Below are 20,601 nucleotides of genomic sequence, written 5' to 3'. Positions count from 1 at the left end.
TCTTATGAAACTGGCCAAAACCAAAAGAGGGACTGAGAAAACCTTTGGCAAATTAAAAAACTAATTTAGGCCATTGTTTGGGTTGGAAAAAAAAATCCATTTCTTCTCCATTTATCTTTGACTGACTTACTTTGCATAAATTATCACCTTCAGTTATTTGCTTTGGCTATCAATCCACAGCTAGGAAAAAGAGAAAAACCATTTTAAAGATAAATCTAGATTTTAAAAGAAATCAAGATATTTGACACAGAGGAAATCTTGTCCTAGTAGGTGTGTTTTCCTAGCTTAAAGAAATGAAAATGCAGAGAGTTTTTTTCTTATCTAAATCTTTATTAGAAGAAAAAAACATTTAAAACAATGAGTAACAACGTATCTCAGTAAGTATTAAACACTTCAGTTATCAAAGCTATTTAGACAATAGGTCCCTAATATTTCTGCACAGCAGAAGCACACCGATTACAGAGCTCAGACTGTCATGTGCTCATGTGAGTTTGCTTTTGGCATAAAAGAATATCCAAAGTCACAGTTAAATATGATAGTAGATAAACTGCTAGTAACTTACACAGTTGATTCTCAAAGCTTTCACAACTTATCACTGTGTGATTGACATTCCCTTAGGGTAACTGTTTTATGGACTCTTTCTCTAACACTGAGGAACAAACCAAATTCATTTTCTTTCAAGTTAGCAGTACTAATAAAATTATTTAAAACTGAATTAGAAATTATGTTCCTGTTCATATTAGCACAATAAAAAGTAAGTATCATAAGTAAACTGATCAGTTCGTATCAAAAGTTAGAGAATGGAAATAACATACTTAGTACACTCATGGACAATAAATCATTTAAAATGGAACTATTCAGTACACGATATCCGTGAGCACCCTTTCTAGGGGGTAAAGTTTCCCTTTGTGATTTCTTAAAGTTTCCCTTTCCGATCTGTGTAAAACACTGATAAATGTAGTCTTATACCTATTTCATTTTCAAAGATCTATCATAGAAAAGATTACATTTTAAATTCATTTTTAGTAAAAACAAACAAACAAACCCAACAAGTGTCCTTTCAGGTTTTTTCTTGTGTGTAGTGCACATTCATGAGCGTCCACTAGGCGCAAGGGAAATTGTTTTTGCTGCAAAATGTAGTCTATACAGTGAGACTATCAAACATAGTGAAATGACAAATGGTTTCCAACCAGTAAGCTAAGAGGAAAACAAATGCAAGAAGACTTGTTTTAATCACTAAACATTGCAGGATTTTTTTGTTAAACAATGTTTGTAAACTTGCCCACAAAAGCTGGGTGATATTAAACAGCCAGTAAGGCACTTTGTCAGAGAGGATGAAGTAGTAAAGGCTGGATGACTGACAGTTTGTTTAATAGGAAACAGTCTATACTTAGAGCAAAATCTGGAGTGGAGTGCTCCTTTTACCAATTTACTGTCAAATGGGAGTGGGGAAAACTTTAAAATCTTCTCTTTCACTTTGCTTACCAATTTTCCCTGCAGAAGTCTTTTAGTTGTAATTTTAAAAATATATTAGGAGCTATTAGTTTAAATAATGTATCATTTTCAATCTAATATTTAAAACAATATTAACATATTCACTAGTATTTTCAAAACATCCAAGCCATTCTCTTTAAAAAATGAATTACCAAACAGAAGATCTTAGTATAAAAAATGTTCCGTGTTATTAACAATTCCCTTGCAACTTCTGATGGCTTCACATATTACAGTATAAGCTTTGGTATAAAACATGCAAATCAAAGCCAACAAGGTCGTGAATACAGGGTTCCGTCCACAGAGCACTTATGAGAGGAGCGCAGCGCAGACCCAGGAGATGAGGCAAGGTGACGCCGCTGCAGGATGACCCGAGTTTGCACTTCTACTGCTTCTTGGTTTCTACATTTCGCTTGTTCATAATCTTCATCAGAGACTGACTCATGTAATAGGGTCTTTCAGCAGAACCATCGTTTCTCTCTAAATCTTCCACTAGGAGGAAGAACGGTACAGGGTAAATATCAAAGCGTGGCTGTAAGAGAAGTGACATCGCCATCTGCTGTGTATTTGCTTTACCGCAGTTCAAAATGTTATTTTAAAAAAACAGCATAGTCTGGCACCAACGTTACTGTAAACATAACTATGAAAAACAACCAGCCCTTGTTATTATGTCAATAAGATACTATCTCATTCTGTGTACCAGGTCTGATTCTGCCAATAGCACCTGCCTCTCAGCTGCACGATTGAGGAAACAAGTTTTCCCTTCTTTTAGAAAGTAAACGTAAAATTTAAAAAACTAATAAAAATTTAAAAAAAAATTAAAAAAAAATTAAAAAAAAAAAGAAAGTAAACGTAATTATACGAAAATCAGGAGATCTATGAGGAATTTCTAAATTCACCTTCACATTCCTAAAAAGTATTATGTATTGAATTTGCCTTCTAGCTTACTGTATTAATTCAAAATTGCTTTTGTGTTTCAAGCAACAATTTAAGCAGTCTCGTTTTATAAATAGATTTGTAAATTTCCAGTACATTTCAAATCCTTGAACTGCAAATTTTGAGACGTATTGCTCCGTTTTCTCCATTTTTTCACTATTATTTAATTTCTAAGTGGCTTCCAAATTTTTCTCAAAAACAACACCCTTTTTTCTCTAAATATTTCAATTACACAGAGGTAATCAATGAAAAATATTTTTCTAACTAGATTAAGCATAATATGGGTTAAAACTTCTCTACTCAGAGCTTTCTAATTATTAAAAAATTATTAAGAAATATTGAACCAAACAACATTCCTTTTCCTATGATTTTGCACCCAAGGGTTATATTCTTATAGTCAAGTTTAGAATGTATCTCCATACTGTTCAATGAATACTTTCACTGTGGCGAGTCTTCTGGTTTAATCAGCAGTTTTAATGTTAAGCATTTAATACTTGGGTCCCATCTAGTACCAAGAATCTAAAAATAGAAGTTATGATTACTAGCAATCTCCAAATGAATCTCCTTTGTCTTTCATAATTTTCTAATTCCTAGAACAGCCAAGAATATAAGAAGAAAATAAGCAACTGATTTCCCACACATTAATTTATATTTTATTTAAGTGATTTCCCAACTTTTATGTGCATCAGAATCACTAGAGAACTTTTTAATAATTCACAAGCTGCCCCACACCAAAATACTTACACTCTGGGGGTGGGGAACACACGTAGCAATATATATAACAAATTCTCAGAGTGATTCTGATACATACACAGAAAATTAAAAATTGTTTTGTTTCATCATTATTAATTTTTCAACTACTTCTAAAAGGGGACTTATTCCTTATAATTTTCAACACTTAAGATAGAGGTAACTATTTGACTAGATTTTTGTTGTGAACCTTGTATTATTTCTTTTTAATTTTTTTTTTAATTTTAAATTGGAGTATAGCTAATTACCAAAGTTGTGATTGTTTCAGGCACACAGATGAGGGACTCAGCCACACATATACATGTATCCATTCTCCCCAAAATCCCCTCTCATCCAGGTATATTATTGAATAAAATAATAATAACTATCTAGAAATACAGGTTATCACTCTTCTCTGAATTATACTTCAAGGAGCATGAGAGTGAAGAAGGCTTTTGCCAAGGTATGAAGCCAAATGATACTTTTGATTACAATCGTCTCAAGAAAGTAAGCTAAGAATAAGATGGGGCCATATAAGGACCCATATTTTGAAACTCTCCCCTATTCATTGGCTTCTTGCTATTAAGCTGGTAGGAAGTCAGTGACCCCACACTTCAGGGTCATTAAATAAATTACTAGTCATGTTAAGTTATAACACAATAATACATTTCTGACTGTCTTCCTGGATACATGGATTATATCCAGATCATGCTCCTTTTTGTCAAGACATAAATAATCCTTATATACAAACTTAGTGTAAAAGCCAAAAGGACACTGTTGACCAGTGCCCCCTTGGGGTCCATTTTCACACTGTTCGCCGTATCTTATGCTCTTGTTCACAGGAGATGGATAGACAAGGTATGTGGGTGTCTGATTCATGCTTTGCTCTGCCATGCAAAAGACTAAGGCATGGCTGCCAGAGCCTGGTTTGTTGGTCTGGTCAGCAGAGGTGGAAGAATAACTTCCCTCCTGACCCCTTCAGGAAGAGCTCTCCTAATCCACAGTATGCCCCTTGTAAAGGTACCAGCTGAGGTACCTATGGAGGGCTAATGTTTCCTTAGGGTAAAATCTGAAGTCTTACTTATCTTTTCTCTTTTTTCACTGAAAGTTAAGCTAAAATTAAACCTTTTATAGAACAAACCCACATGATCTCTTTAATCTAGAAAAACAGGCATGCTCATAAAAGATTTAATCACTCTTCTGAAACACATCCATACCCATTGCCTATATGGTAGGCATAAAGATTCATCTCTATTGGGTTACAGACAAAGGGTACGAGTTATGTGGCCATCTCAGTTCTGCTCAGAATATTTTCACAGTGGCCTCATGTTCATATGATTAAAAACGATATTCCAGAATTCAGATTCAACTTTAATTTCATGACAACAAAATGGCCTATGAAGGTTCCACGGTGATTTTTACCTAGTAATGCTCTCTGTGGAACCTGTATAACCTTACTGTCTATATATTCATTATGGTCTTGAATCACTTACTGAAATATACTTCCCAGGGAACCATTAATATAAGTTTAATCACAGTTTAGGATGTTGTCCACTTGCTTGAACAGTATAAATGTAACCATAGCACCACATTTACAAATTTAGTACCATATGCTGGTTAACTACAAATCAACCTGTTTATGGCTAATTGATTATACATTTATAGTGCTTTCAAAAATTTCCTGAATATCTTTTACAAATATACATTTGTAAAAAGAAAGTTCATCAAAGTGCTGCAATGGAAAACAGCATGCCAGGTTATAAAAGTTTGGAAACACTTTCAGCTATAGACTTTAAGAAAACATGTGACATTTACACCTGGCTCTTCAGTTGGAACCACAGTCTATAAAGTATCCTAGTTCACAGGGGCTACTGTCATCAACTGCCTGATACCTCAGATGGTACCAGGTTCTTGCTTTTCAGGAATAGGTACTGAAATTTCATATTACTTAAAAGCATCATTTTCCAATACAAATGACCTAATTTACAAAACTTCTACTTAAAAGCGAATGGCACTGTTTGGAGCTTTTCTACTTTTTCTGCTTCTGGGGAACTAGTTGCTTCTTGTTCAGAATTCCGTGCAGGGTAGGGGTTATGAAGTAGGGTTTTTCTGTTGATCCATCATTTCTTTCCAGATCTTCACCTGTATATGCAGCAGCCAAAGCAGGCAAAAGCAGCAAGCAGCAGCAGAATAATTATATGCATTTTAGAATTTGGAGAGTTGAACAGGGATAAAACAGAGAAAGCAGTGTTAGAAAGTCAAATATAAGACCAATTAGTGCAGTTAAATAGCCAATGCTAGTCAAAGTTAGAAGCTTCAACTTCTGCCAGGAAGCACTAAAACTCTGTAAATCCCACCCACTCCCAAAGAGGTTTATTTTGATAGTTTAAAGGTTAAAAGATCTTTTATGTCCTTTCAAAGGTGTTATCTTTAAATTCCGCTACTGTTCAGTTCATAAAGGTAAACTGCCCTATCCTCTGTGATGAAGCTGAACAAAAAGTGTGGCACGATACATGTAGAGAATAACTGAATTTCAGAGTTCAAAGTTGCTCCTAATGGTAATTCACACCCTAACGTTACAGATGAAGAAACTGAGACCCAGGGATGTGAAATGATTCTCCTAAAGTTGAAAGCTCTGGGACAATCTGGATGAGGTGAGGACCCAGTTTCTAGACACCTACTTCAAATCTCATGCTGCTAACTAAAAGGTTGCCCTGTCCTAAATCCTTGCAGTTTCCCTCAGATTACATTCAAAAGTTAATGCCATGTCTTCTGACTTTTGTAATACATGAGTTTATATTCCTTTGCTCATATTCTTTTGCTATATAGCTTTGCTTAGGCTAATAGTGAGATGATGGGTATTCACTGAGCACACATCTACTGGTTGGTTGGGGGAAAGGATCAGAATGATGCTGAGAAGCAAGGAGAAGTTTACATAGAATTAAATTTCTTGAAGATACATATAACTCACAACTGATAATATCTCAACAAATATATAAATGCAACTTGATTCTGTTTTTACTAGTATATTTAAGTATTATATTATTTTTAGTCTTTATTATGAAATAAAGGATAAGAAATATTGTATAAAACCAAATAGCATAATCACTTAGAATATATCTAAATTATTTTTCACCATACTCTCTTAGGAATGGTTGGATTATTGGTTTATCAGATTTTTACAGTGGATTTCACAGTGACTTTCCTCAGCTACAAAATGAAAAGCTAAGGAGGAAACATCATGGATGCTGAACATTTTTGTTCTTTTTTCCTTAATCATATTTCTATATCACATATTATATGTTTATATCATTATTACTTTTGAGGAATGGGTAGGAACTACAATATCAATCACATAATAATGATGATAATCATCTACAAGTATTGTTTTCGCCTATCTTGGGATCAGAATTCTCATTTCTTCGTAATGTTGAAAGGATGCTATGTTTCTATAGAGTAGAGTATTTGCAAGTGGTTCACATTTTTAAACATACCAGTTTTCTGGCAGTCAAGATAATAGGAATAAAGAGGTATGCAGAAACAACAACAACAACAACAAAAGGTACAGTTCCACACAATCAGAATTTGGTTTGGAATATCATTTAAGGAGAATATTTTCCATAACAGCTGGAGAGGGAAGAGAAACACAGTTTAGTTTCTCTTGTTCTTTATTATCAATGACAAGAATAAAAAAAAAAAAAGTTCACATTCAACACACGATGTTTTGAACAAGGCTGAAATTATACCTGATTTTTAAGAACTTGGCAATATAGATGAGTGGAATATAGTAATATAGATGAGTGCAAAACATTTCTTCATTCTCAAATTTAGAATCCACTGTCAAAATTAAAATCCACAAGACTTGCCAAAGCTTCCAAAGACTGAAAACTGGTAGGTTCTAGACATTTACTGGGATACCTTTTGAGAAAACTTCGCAGTTACAAAAATGGGGAAGATCCCAGTGGGCTCTCCCAGTTTGGCTCTCATAATCAGCATTTGAGATGAAAGATCTCTGAACATTTAAAAGGCCTGTCTCTTCTTTGTCTTAAACTACCTTATTCCTGTGTTCCTTCTTCCATTTCATACCTGAGTTGAAGTTTGTTCATGTGATATTTTGTAGATGGCTTTTCCTGACAAGCCACTGAGGTGCTAGGAAAAGATTAAACATTCCAGTTCCATTTAGAGACAAAGGAAGCACTCACTTGTGCACAAAGTTCTCCTGATTTCTTTGTCCAGTTATTGAAAATCGATTTGTAAATGTTCGGAAAGGAAAAAGAGATCCAACCATTTTCTAGAAGATTTTTTCCTTCACTATAACTCCCTATGAAATATATATACGTATATGTGTGTGTGTATATATATACGTGTTTGTGTGCTTAGTCACTCAGTTGTGTCCGACTCCTTATGACCCTGTGGACAGTAGGCTTCTCTGTCCATGGGATTCTCCAGGCAAGAATACTAGAGTGGGTGCCATGAGCACCATGAGCAGATGCCATGCCCTACTCCAGGGGATCTTCCCAACTCAGGGATCAAACACAGGTCTCCCACATTGCAGGTGGTACACACAGATATACATATATATATATATATATGTATATATACACACATATATACACACACACATATACATTATCTCCTCTCCTGACCCCAGCATGCAGTCGGTGCTGTGAGTTATACAAAAAAACCCACTAAACTGTTCATTTTATACAGGTGGATCACTCAGTAATGCCCTATAATAGAATGTTTTCTCTGCTTCTCTTAAGAGCAATGTGCCAGAGAAATAATCTCTCAGAGGGTATTAGCTGTAGGGCTAACAAGCTCTGTTCTTTCATCTGTTGACCTTACTTTATCTAGGCTGAAGGTGACAGCAGATCAAGCTCCTGATGGGCACTAGATTCCCCAGGACTTTTAAGATGAGGTACTAATAGAAAACATACCCGTTCTGTGTATGTGAGTAGCACATGCTCCATAGAGGCACAGTGCAGAAGTCAGTGATGAAAGCCCTAATGAAATATTTTAACTATAAGCATCAGAGTTCATCTAAACATTTCCAAGACACGCCTCTCTATTAATCCTATCTATCTGTCATTGTGTTACGTAGTGTGAATTGGCTCTATGTATCTTTGAAATTGTTGCCAGCTTGGCTTTATCAGAAACTATAATGGCTCTCCTCAAGAGTCCCCAAAGCCCAGCCTCAAAGCCCAGTCAAGTCTTCAGTTGTTAATGAAACATAACAGAAGCCAATCATGACTATAAATTTGAAAACATTTTCAGAAATTAAAAAACAATTTCATGCCATGATGCCTGACTCTCCTGTGCTTTGCAAATACCATCTCTCAGCTCTTAAGTTTTAAAAAGAATCTACTAGACGATGTCTTTCCAAATAAACACTGTTTTGCAGTTGCAGCCAGGTCATAGCAAATCCACAGCCAGCTAAAGACATGGGTGTAAACCTTTTCATCTTACGGTTATCCACTGAAGAGGGAAAGCACATATACTGAAAACTTACAGAAGCAGATGAAAATTGTTTCAATACACATTGCATAGACGCTGAAGAATCCATGTGCAATTATGTAAGAGCCAACAATCACTGTCTGTAAATGGGTAGAGAAGAGAATGAAGATGTCGTAAATTTGTCCAAAAGAACAATAATGCAGTTTTAAATGAAATCATGATAAGGAAGCTTTGAAGTACTCTTTGATGGAAAAGATTTCAATATAGAAATGTAAAAGATTCAATGATAATGTTTTTGAGTGTATTTGAACTGAGATTTAAACAAAATGTACTAGATTATCTGCCAATTTTCTTTTCACTATCCCTAATGCCTACCAAAAGCATCCCAGATCTAGGATCCTGCATACTGAGGCAGTAAAGCACAGTTTTTTGTTTTGTTTCACATTTTCATGGAATAATCCTATTCTTTTAAAAATATTCATTTACTTTTGGCTGTGCTATGTCCTCATTGCTGCCTGCGGGCTTTCTCTAGTTATGGCAAGTGGGGGCTGCTCTCTAGCTGTAGTGGGGCTTCTCACTGGGGTAGGTTCTCGTCTCGCAGGGTACAGGCTTTAGTGCACGAGCTTCCATAGTTGTGGCTCACCGGCTTGGCTGCCCCGTGGCATGTGGAATCTTTCCAGATCAGGGATTGAACCCGTGTCTCCCGCATTGCCAGGTAGATATTTTTTACCACCGAGCCACCAGGGATGCCCAGCAGGTAGACTCTTAACTACTGGACCACCAGGGAAGTCCAGAGCATAGGCGTTAAGAGCACACGCTGCCTAGGTTTAATCACAGCTCCGGCACTCACTCAAGTCACTTATCTCTCTGTGCTTCCTATGGAAGATGGTTGTTGGGTAAGCAGAGAATGCAACAATGGTGTTTATGACACACGGATTGAGTGAGTTATTAATAATATACTGTAAAAGATCCCACAGGGTTCCCTCCAGGTCCTCCCTCTCCTGTTGCCACATCTATCCCCCAGTTGTTGGGAATGTAGGCAGGCAGCTGATGACGCAGCTGTCTTGCTCCACAGGACTTGCTTTCGCAGGGAACTGCCGCACTAAAGGTTACACCATCATTCAGAGGGCAACCCTTGGCCAATGGCTGCCTGATGCAGTATATAGAGACCTAGCCCCTGTGTCAGAAATTCCTATATTTATGTCTGAAGCTTCAACTGTAATGGCAGCACGGATCAGCTTCTTTTTTTGCCCAGCCCTGCCCTCCTCTCTTCCTTTCCGGTGTATCTCCAGAGAGCACTTCATAATAAGCCCTCTGCTTGCGATGCTCTGTCTCAGGGGTTGCTTCAAAGGAACCCAAGCTCCACAGCAGAATGAGGCTGGGCACAAAGTAAGACTAATCATGTTAGCTATCATTATTTCTCCTATTCCTTTTTGTTTTTTTTATTTTGCCATCTCTCATAAATCAGAGTTAATATTACCCAGCAGCTATGGAATGAATTGTCCCCTCAAAATTCCTACATGGAAACCTAATCCCCAGTGTGATGGCAGCTGGGGGTGGGGCCTTTGGGAGGCAATGAGGAAACAAGGATGGAGACCTTGTGAATGGTTAGTGCCCTTATAAGATAAGATGAGAGAAGATCTCTTTCTACTCTGTTAGGATACAGCAAAAAGGTATGCCTTTGCAAATTAGGAAGGAAGCTCTGACTAGGGACTGAATATGGACTTCTCAGTTTTCAAAACTGTGATGAATAAACCCTTGTTGTTTAAGCTACCCAGTCTATGGTATTTTTATTGTAGCAGCCCAAACTTACTATCAGCTCTTACCAGCAAAGGTACCCAGTAGTAATTTAAAGATGTTGGTCCTTCTATAATCACTGGGAGTCTTTTGGTGAAAAGTAGAAAGGCCAGGACACCTGGAGCAAAGGAATATAGCTTTTTGTCATAAAGAAGTTTTTCTAAGCACCTGTTAAATTTTTTCAAAACTTCATTGTTGTTGTTATTGTTATTATTACTATGACTACTTACCTATACACCCAGCAACTAGAATCTTCCCCAGGATTAGTACAAAGTCTGTCACTCTATCCATAACTGCAATTCTGAGAATCAGGAAAAAAAGTATAATTTTGTGTTTAACTTAGATTTATTACTAGAAATTTATGAAAGTAAATAATCCATGAATTCATTTTGATGTGTCTTTGCTGAAATCTTACTTAGCATTTATTAAATGCAAGAAATGAAGGAACCCAGGCATGAAATTCTGACATTTATAAGAAACTAAACAGAAAATGGCATTATAGGGATGTCAGGTGGTGTCAGCCTCTCTCACTAATTTGAGGACTATAGACACCCTGCATCCTGAGGATGGCTGCGTTGGTTCTCTGATTTTGTTCACTCAGACTCTGCCAATTTTGGGAGGAAGGAAAACTCGGAAACATGATGATAATATTTGTGTGGGGGTATTTCTTGAGCATAGGGTATAATAAAGATGAGTAAGTGCCAGTGGGTATAAAGGTATAGATGGATGATGGGAGCAACAATTCAAAGACATACAAAGAAATTAAAGGTGTGAAGGAGAAGATTTAAATCTTTTAAAATAAAAGAGAAGATTCATGTCTAATAAAACCACCAACATGTGAAGTATGAATGCTCAAGATTCACCAAACCATCCACTGCAGTGCTCAACCTGCTTACTTACTTTAAAATATTTCTCATCAGCAGATTGAAAGCATCTCTTGCTGACTTGCAGAAGTTTTTGCCGTATATTGCCATCTGAAGAAGACAGTTGATATTATTCTGATAACTTAACAAGGCCAACAGACAATCCAATGACAGGAACATTAATTAATTCTCTGTCACCCATTCAGTTACTCTCATTCATCTTTCCAACCTTTGGGCTCATGGGAGGCTTGGGAACCATGTATCCTCAACTCTGCACAACTCTCAGAGTCATTGACAATCAGGTAAATTTCAGTTGCTATTTTCACTTAATTCCATGGGAAATACACAACTTTAAACAGAGGTAGGTCTTCTCAAATCCCTGGTCACAGCTTGTCTTTGAAGGGTGTTGGCTATGTGCTGCTGAATAGGTTAAATGTTGTAGCATTCACATTAAAAATTACTCTCAGGAAACCCTGTGCCTTCCAATACACACTTGCTTTATTGATTAAGAGGCTCAATAAAATATTCTCACTGGAGTTATATAAATGACTCTTTGAATATCAATAACTATTTGAATCACACCATCAGACCCTATATCACTGTGATAATCAAGTGTTAATAAGGTTGTAGTTGCTAAATTTTAGAACAATATTTTTGGATTCCCTATTTAAAAAAAAAATCTCTTTAGAAGCCTCCACATTCCTATTGGAAATAAGTAACAAATTCAGTTATATTATCAATTCCCACACATTTCAAAATAAGAATCATAAAAAGAAACAGATCCTTCCTTAAAAATGTGTAAATTTCAGAATTAGAATATTTTCTTTTCATCATGAAATCTAGACTAATTAAGCTTCCCTCTCATAAAAGTATGTCAAAGACAAATAATGTTATTTTCAATCTAGCACATTTTTATATTTCTAAGGGAAATAATGGGCTTCCCAGGTAGTGCAGAGGTAAAGAATCTGCCTGCCAATGCAGGAAATACAGGTTTGATCTCTAGGTCAGGAAGATCCCCTGGAAGAGGAAATGGCAACTCACTCCAGTATTCTTGACTGGAGGATTCCATGGACAGAGGAGCCTGGAGGGCTACAGTCCATGGGGTTGCAAAGAGTCAGACACGACTGAGGGTACACACACACAAGGGAAATAATATTTTCCCTCTTCATAAAGGTATTGAAGGTAATAATGAAGTACAGTTAAGTTACTATCTCAGCTAGGAAAGCACAGTCCTGAATCATGCATTGGATTCAAAAATTCTTGTGTCAACATGGTAATAAATTCAACTGTTTGATGTACAAGTGCTTTTGAGATGGAAATGTAGACATGGGGTTCGGGTTTGCAAAGAAGTTTAGTAAATAAAAATAATCTGCTTACCATAACATAGGCATTTCTGTTCAAAAACTTTACTGCCTTTTCCAAACACCAGAAACAGCATCTCAGGCAGCATTTTAGGAATTTAGAAATGTTGCTCTGGGCCTCTATGAGAAGGAGATATTTAAACTTATTAATGATTTGTAGACTCTATGAATAAAAATAAATAATAGCAAAATTTTAAACGGGCTTTTTGATTTAACTGTAGTAAAATATATATAAAATTTGCCATTTTAACCATTTTTAAGTGTACAACACAGTAGCATTAAGTACATTCACAGTATTGTGAAACTGCCATCACTATCAATTTCCAGAACTTTTCATTATCTCATAGAAACTCTGTACCCATGAAAACAATAACTCCTCATTCTCCCCTCCTCCATGTCCCTGGTAACCTCTATCCTGCTTCTGTCTGTATGAATTTGCCTCTTCTGGATACCTTATATAAGCAGAATCTTACAATATTTGACCTTTTGTCTCTTACTTATTTCACTTAACATTAAGTTATGAGGATCCATCTATTACATTTATTTTTAGAGCTGAATAATATTCTGTTGTACGTATGTATGTGTGTGTATGTGTGTGTATATATATACACACACACAAACAATTTTGTTTTTTCTTTTATCTGTTATTGGAAATTTGGGTTGTTTCTAGCTTTTGGCTATTGTGAATAATGCTGCTATGAATATTGGTGCCCAAGTATTTATTTGAGTCCCTGCTTTCAAACTTTTTGAGTATATATCTAGAAGTGGAAATGCTGGATCGTATGGCAGCTGTATTTTTAACTTTTTAAAGAATCACCATACTGTTTTCCACAGTGGCAATATGATTTTACTTTCCTACCAGAAATACACAGGTGTTCCAGTTTATCCTCAACCTACAAACATATTATTTTTCAGTTTTTGATAGTAGCCATTCTATTGGGTATGAAGTGGCAGCTCATTATGTTTTTGATTTCCATTTCCACAATGACTAATATTGAGCATCCTTTCATATATTTATTTACCACTTATATACTCTCTTCAGAGAGATATTTATGCAAATCATTTGCAGGAGGGACAAAGATGGTAACAAGGAGGCTCCTGAACTTCCCTCCTCCCACAGATGCACCAAATGTCTAGCAACACTTAGAGCAATTTCCTCCGAGAGAAATCCAGAAACAAGCTGAGTAACTCCTTCACATCAGGCAACTAAAAAAATCTAACAGTGAAAGTGTAGGAAAAGCTGAGACGCACTCACCGTAAACCCTACCCCTGGCATAATGCCACACCACCAGGACAGTAGCCAAAACTCTCAGCTTCTCCCTGAGGAGTAAAGGGTTTGAGCAGCATATCAAGGATTCCAACTTTCAAGATTCCCACTCAAGAGACGACCTCCAAAACATTTAGCTCTGAAGCCAAAGGGGCTTATGCCCACAAGTTCTATGGGACTATAAACAACAACTATAAGCAATCACAGAGACTAGCAAAGAGCAAGCAAAAATGCCCATCTTCCAGTCTTTTCCTGGGAAGGGACTGAGTGCATACTTTACAGCACCCTGCCTAAAAGTTGAATTTCTAATTTGCACACTCTAGATCTACCTGTGGTCCTACAAGGAGCTAGGGGGAGCAGGTCACCAACTTCTCTTTGGAAGGAGCTTGTACACATGCCTGGTGACCCAGCTTTGTGTAGCTCTAGTTAGGGCTTGCACTTATGAGTCTCACAGGACTGTAGAAAACAAAGAATCAGTTTTTAAATGGTTAAGGAGTGCCCTACCACCACTAACCACTAACTACTACTAACCACTATATATCCTGGCTGAGTGCTGAGGAAGCCGGCAAAAACTTCCCTCCTAGTTTCTCCCTGAAAGGAGCTTAAGTACATACTTTTCAGCTGATGTCTAAGGGTTTAGCTTCTAATCAGCCTTGTCTAGGTTCTGACTCTGACCCTTCCCTTTGGGACACCGACAGGTCTAGTTACACTTTCAACTACTAAGAGCTACTTAACTATGATGGTTAGGACAATCAGAAAGATTTGAGAGAATAAGAAGCTTGGGCTGGGCTGATTAATGAAGCTCATCTCCTATATGAGCCTAGTCTGTCAAATTGGGAAAGATGGCTGCTTTATCTAATGCACATAAACAAATACAGAGAGTCAAGGAAAAAAATGAAGGAACAAAGGAATATGTTCCAAATAAACAAACAAGATATATTTCCAAAACTGGCATTTATGAAACAGAGGTCATTGACTTACCCAATACAGAATTCAAAATAATGGTCGTAAAGATGCTTACCATGGTCAGGGAGTAATGCATGAAGAAAATGAGAATTTCAATAAAGAGACAGAAAATTTCTAAAATTCAAAACAGAATTTATAGAGCTTAAAATTACAATAATTGGACTGAAAAATTAAACAAAGGAATTCAACAGCAGACTAGATCTAGTGAAAGAAAGGAGCAATGAATTCAAAGACAACGCAATGGGGTTTATCCATTTAGAGAAAGCATGAAGTTATGAGACTAATGTGACACCATCAAGCAGACCATTATATATATTACAGAGGTCCCAGAGGAAGAAGAGAGAACAAAAAGGGGCAGAAAACATATACAAAGAAATAATGACTGAAAATTTCCCTAGCCTGGACAAAGAGACATCCAGATTCAGAAAGTTCAAAGAATACCAATCTAAAGAGATTCACATTGAATCACACAGAGTTAGTTTTCAAAAGTCAGGTAAAGGCAGCAGAAAAGAAGGAACTTCTTATATACAAGGAAATCCCCATAAGAATATAAGCATATTTTTCAGCAGAAACTTTGCAGGCCAGAATGAAGTAGAATATATTAGAAGTGTTGAAAGGAAAATCTGCCAACCAAGAGACAATCTATGTGGCAAAGTTATCCTTCAATATTGAAGGAGAGTTAAGAGTTTTCCAGACAAGCAAAAGCTAAGAGTTCATCACCAGTAGACCAGCCTTACAAGAAATATTAAAGGGAGTTCTTTAAGCTGAAACAAAAGGATGCTAATTAGTAACATGAAAATATATGAAAGCATAAAACTCACAGTAAAGGTAAATATACACTTAAATTCAAAATGGTCTAAAATTTTAATGGTACTGGTAAATCACTTAGAACCATAGTATAGAGGTTAAAGACAAAGTATTTAAAGGACTTTTCTATTATAACTACATAACTTGTTAATGGATCCACAACATAAAAAGATGTAAATTGTGATATCAAAAACATTGCAGCATAAAATATATGTGCATAGGGGATATAAAAATGTAGAATTTTTGTATGCGTTACTAATTCACTTGTTATCAGCTATAAGATATTTTTTCTTTTTTTGAAAAGAATTATTATCAGCTATAAGATATTTTAACTATAAGGTATTTGGTTATTATACTGCTGATGTGCTCAGTCGTGGCTGACTCTTTGTAATCGCATGGACTGTAGCCCTCCAGCTTCCTCTGTTCATGGAATTTTCCAGGCAAGAATACTGGAGTGGGTTGCTATTTCCTTCTCCTTTAGTTATTATAACTATAAGATATTTTACATAAGCCTCACAATAACCACAGTGTAAAACCCTATAGTAGACACAAGAAAGGAATCAAAAGATACCACTATATAAAATGATAAAATCACAAAGAAAGAGAAGAAAAACCAAAAAACTTTGAAACAGCCAGAAAAGAGTTAACAAGATAGAAAAAAGTAAGTCTATAACTTGCAATAATTACAACTATGTAAATGAACTAAATTTTCCAATCAAAAGACAGAATGGTTGAATGAAAATTTTTAAAAAGATTCAAGTATATGCTACCTACAGGAGCTTCATTTCACCTTTAAAGACATACTGAGACCAAAAGTGAAAGATTAGAAAAAGATTTTTCCATGAAAATGGAAGCCAAGAGAAACCAGGTGTACCTATATTTGTATCAGTCAAAATAGACTTTAAGCCAAAACCTGAAACAAGGCACAAAGCTCATTCAGTTCAGTTCAGTTCAGTCTCTAATTTATGTCCAACTCTTTGCGACCCCATGGACTGCAGTATGCCAGGCCTCCCCCTGGAGTCCATTCAAACTCATGTCCATTGAGTCAGTGATGCCATCCAACCATCTCATACTCTGTCATCCCCTTCTCCTCTCACCTTCAATCTTTCCCAGCATCAGGGTCTTTTCAGATGAGTCAGTTCTTCACATCAGGTGACCAAAGTATTGGAGTTCCAGCTTCAACATCAGTCGTTCCAATGAATATTCAGGACTGATCTCCTTTAGGATGGACTGGTTAGATCTCCTTGCAGTCCAAGGGACTCTCAAGAGTCTTCTCCAACACCACAGTTCTAAAGCATCAATTTTTCGGCACTCAGCTTTCTTTATAGTCCAACTCTCACATCCATATATGACTACTGGAAAAACCATAGCCTTGACTAGATGGACCTTTGTTGACAAAGTAATGTCTCTGCTTTTTAATATGCTATCTAGGTTGGTCATAACTTTCCTTCCAAGGAGTAAGCGTCTTTAATTTCATGGCTGCAATCAACTATCCGCGGTGATTTTGGAGCCAAAAAATAAATAAATAAATAAAGTCTGTCACTGTTTCCATTGTCTCCCCATCTATTCACCATGAAGTGATGGGACCAGATGCCATGATCTTAATTTTCTGAATGTTAAGCTTTAAGCCAACGTTTTCACTCTCCTCTTTCACTTTCCTCAAGAGGCTCTTTAGTTCTTCTTCACTTTCTGCCATAAGGGTGGTGTCATCTGCATATCTGAGGCTATTGATATTTCTCCCGGCAATCTTGATTCCAGCTTTTGCTTTATCCAGCCCAGCGTTTCTCATGATGTACTCGGCGTATAAGTTAAATAAGCAGGGTGACAATATACAGCCTTGATGTACTTCTTTCCCTATTTGGAACCAGTCTATTGTTCCATGTCCAGTTTTAACTGTTGCTTCCTGACCTGCATACAGGTTTCTCAAGAGGCAGGGCAGGTGTTCTGGTATTCCCATCTCTTTAAGAATTTTCCACAGTTTGTTGTAATACAAAGTTCATTATACAATTAAAACAGGGTATGTTTACCAAGAATAGATAGAAATTATAAATATTTATGCACCTAACATTGGGGCACCTGAATATATAAAGTAGATATAAATATATATGAAGGAAGAAATATTTAGTAATATAATAATAGCATAGATTTTCTTTTTTTTTTTGCATGCTTTTTTTTTATTAAATGGTACACTGAAAGTATAAAAGTTGCCTAGGTACAAACAAATTATAGAATAATGCATACAGACACAATATGGACTACATGTGACAATTCCGTTTAGCTTCTATTTTGATGACTTCATATTGTATCCAAAATTACAAACTCCAGCACTTTTTCTTAATCTAGTCCTGCATGATTGCAATTCCTGAGGTAAACAGTGTCCACTGCCAACATTCCTGGGTGTAAACCAAATCCTCTCAGAAGAATTTAGATAGTTACATTCCCCTATACAATACAGTGGAATTCATCATTGTAATCAGGTACTATAGATTTTATTTAAAAAATGGAAATGAGCCCTTTATAGTATTTCTACATCTGTATATATAATTTTAGCCCACTAATAGGGGCTCTCAAAAATGTTTGGCTTGTAAAGTATGATTTAAGGGAACTTCTTTAATAGTTTTCAGCATTAACATAAAAATTCTTGGTTAATCTGTAAGTATTGAACTCCTTACACCAAAAACTTGACTAGCACCAGAAATAAAGGTTTGGTAATTTCCAAAAGCAGCACAGAATCAACACCCCAAAAAGAATGCCAATTTTGCCAGCTACAGTCCTTCCTTATCACCCTTCCTATGGAAAATGTTTAAGCTAAATGTTGTCAGTGTATAGGTACCCATGCAGTTTTGTTCATTCTATACCTTGTATCTTGTGCCAATCAGGTTCTGTCTACTATACTCATTTGCTGCTTCAGTGAAGCCAGCCTGAAGATTCCACATTATAAAAATGTCAATAAATATCAAAGCATTTTAGAGATGGCACTATAAGAAATCTTACTACTTTTCTATCCCAGGAATAAAACATGACAAGTGAGGGTTGGCCCTTTCAGAGCTCATCTGGTAACTGCACAACTGAGGGCCACAAGGAAGATAAACAATGCCATCTTTTAAAAGGTACTTTCCGGTATTTCTCCTAAAGCCTGTCTCATCATGCTTATTTCACATTCTTCAAGTAATAAACTCTTTGTTTTACTTACAGCAAAATTAAAAGAATTATCCCCCACCCCCACCTTTTAATTAAATCTTCTAGGAGAAGCCAAAATTGTTTAAGAAAATAAAAAGTGATGAATGTCAAAGATGGCGGAGGAATAGGACGGGGAGACCACTTTCTCCCCTACAAATTCATCGAAAGAACATTTGAACGCTGAGCAAATTTCACGAAACAACTTCTGATCGCTAGCAGAGGACATCAGGCGCCCAGAAAAGCAGCCCATTGTCTTCAAAGGGAGGTAGGACAAAATATAAAAGATAAAAAGGGAGACAAAAGAGCCACGGAAGGTAACCCGTCCAGGGAAGGGAGTCTTAATAGAGGAAGTTTCCAATCACCAGGAAACCCTCGCACTGGCGGGACTGGGGGAAGTTTTCGGCAATCTAACTGGGAGGAAAAATTAAATAAGGCCCACAGATTACGTGCCTAAAAGCAACTCCCAGCAGAAAAGTACCCCAGACGCCCGCACCCGCCAGCAACAAGCGGGGGCAGAACGGAGAGGAGCGGGCGGCACTGCTTAGGGTAAGGACCGGCCTGAAGACCCTGAGAGCAATCTGAGGGAGCTTTTTTTAAACGGTGGGACAAAATTAACCGGTTGGAACACACTGCCTGCAGTTCGCAAAACAAAGGGACCGAGAAAGTCCAGAAAAGAGCCGGCCCGTCCCCGCTGGAGGTGGGAGGCAGGGGGGAGGGGAAAAGGGCAAACTCAGCCCCTGAGAAGCCACCCCCACCCACACTGCAAACAGGCCCCCGGTTCCTGTCTAAAGACTTCCTGAGACCCGACTGGCGGCGTGCGCTGGGGTCGCGGAGGGGAAAAGCGCGCCGTACCCGGAGAGAGTGCGCCCAAGCCTCTGGCTGCCTGGGCCGCTCGACGTGGAGGGAAAAGGCGCGCTGCACCCTGGCTGCCCGAACTGCTCAGGCCGGGAAAGGCACAAAACACACGCGCAACTGAATCCGCGCTTTTGTGGAGTACCCGAAAACTGCAACCGCACTCAATGCAGGGCCCGCTCCATATAGAGCAGCTGGGAGCCTGAGCAGTGTAGACGGGGAAAGCACAGACACCCGTGAGCGGGGCAAACCCAGGGTGGCCGGTGAGTGCTAGCCACACAGAGCGGTATCTGTCTGCAGCGCCCCGCCCTCCCCGTAGCAGGACTAAACTGAACTAGCGAACCTAAATAAAAGATCACCTCCGCCCGCCTGTGTCAGGGCGGAAATTAGACACCGAAGAGAAGCCAAAATAAACAAAGGGAACAGCTTCAGAAAGGACCGGTGCAACAGATTAAAATCCCTGAAGGTAACACCGACTACACCGGAAGGGGCCTATAGATATCTAGAAGTGTAAGCTGGAAAGAGGAGCTATCTGAAATTGAACTGAACCTACACTGACCGCAACAACTCCAGAGGAATTCCTAGATATATATGTATTTTTTTTAATTTATTTAAAAAAAATTTTTTTTTCTTTCCTTTTTTTTATGTTTTATTTTTTCTCTTTTATTTTCTTTTAAAATTCCCTATTACTCCCCCATTACTCCTCAACTTTCATTTTCATATATTTATACGATTTTTTTAATTAGGAAAAAAAAAATTTTTTCTTTCCTTTTTTTTTATTTTTTATTTTTTCTCTTTTATTTTCTTTTAAAACTCCCTATTACTCCCCCATTACTCCTCATCTTTCATTTTCATATATTTTTATGTTTTTTTTTAATTAGAAAAAAAATTTTTTTTC

General features: G+C 37.2%; 1 protein-coding gene across 12 annotated transcripts in view; it reads right to left on the bottom strand.

The window, feature by feature from the left end:
- Positions 1–292: 292 nt before the first annotated feature.
- The window catches only part of SLC44A5 (solute carrier family 44 member 5), a 436,507-nt gene continuing 416,198 nt past the window's right edge, over positions 293–20,601 (bottom strand). For 11 of the 12 annotated variants that reach the window (XM_070467910.1, XM_070467914.1, XM_020902923.2 and 8 more), the window contains 6 exons: positions 12,648–12,751; positions 11,308–11,381; positions 10,638–10,708; positions 10,437–10,525; positions 8,666–8,750; positions 2,333–5,298 (listed from right to left, as the gene is read on the bottom strand). In XM_070467910.1, the coding sequence (XP_070324011.1) occupies positions 5,186–5,298; positions 8,666–8,750; positions 10,437–10,525; positions 10,638–10,708; positions 11,308–11,381; positions 12,648–12,751 (536 nt within the window). In that variant the 3' untranslated portion in view covers positions 2,333–5,185. Of the gene's footprint in view, positions 1,984–2,332; positions 5,299–8,665; positions 8,751–10,436; positions 10,526–10,637; positions 10,709–11,307; positions 11,382–12,647; positions 12,752–20,601 lie in introns of those variants that run through there. The other variant, XM_020902934.2, reaches the window with a different exon arrangement.

Source organism: Odocoileus virginianus, chromosome 5, assembly GCF_023699985.2.
Source record: "Odocoileus virginianus isolate 20LAN1187 ecotype Illinois chromosome 5, Ovbor_1.2, whole genome shotgun sequence".
NCBI classification, from domain to species: Eukaryota; Metazoa; Chordata; class Mammalia; order Artiodactyla; family Cervidae; genus Odocoileus; species Odocoileus virginianus.
Note: the sequence above shows the minus strand (reverse complement) of the source record. Positions and strands in the feature narration are given on the sequence as shown.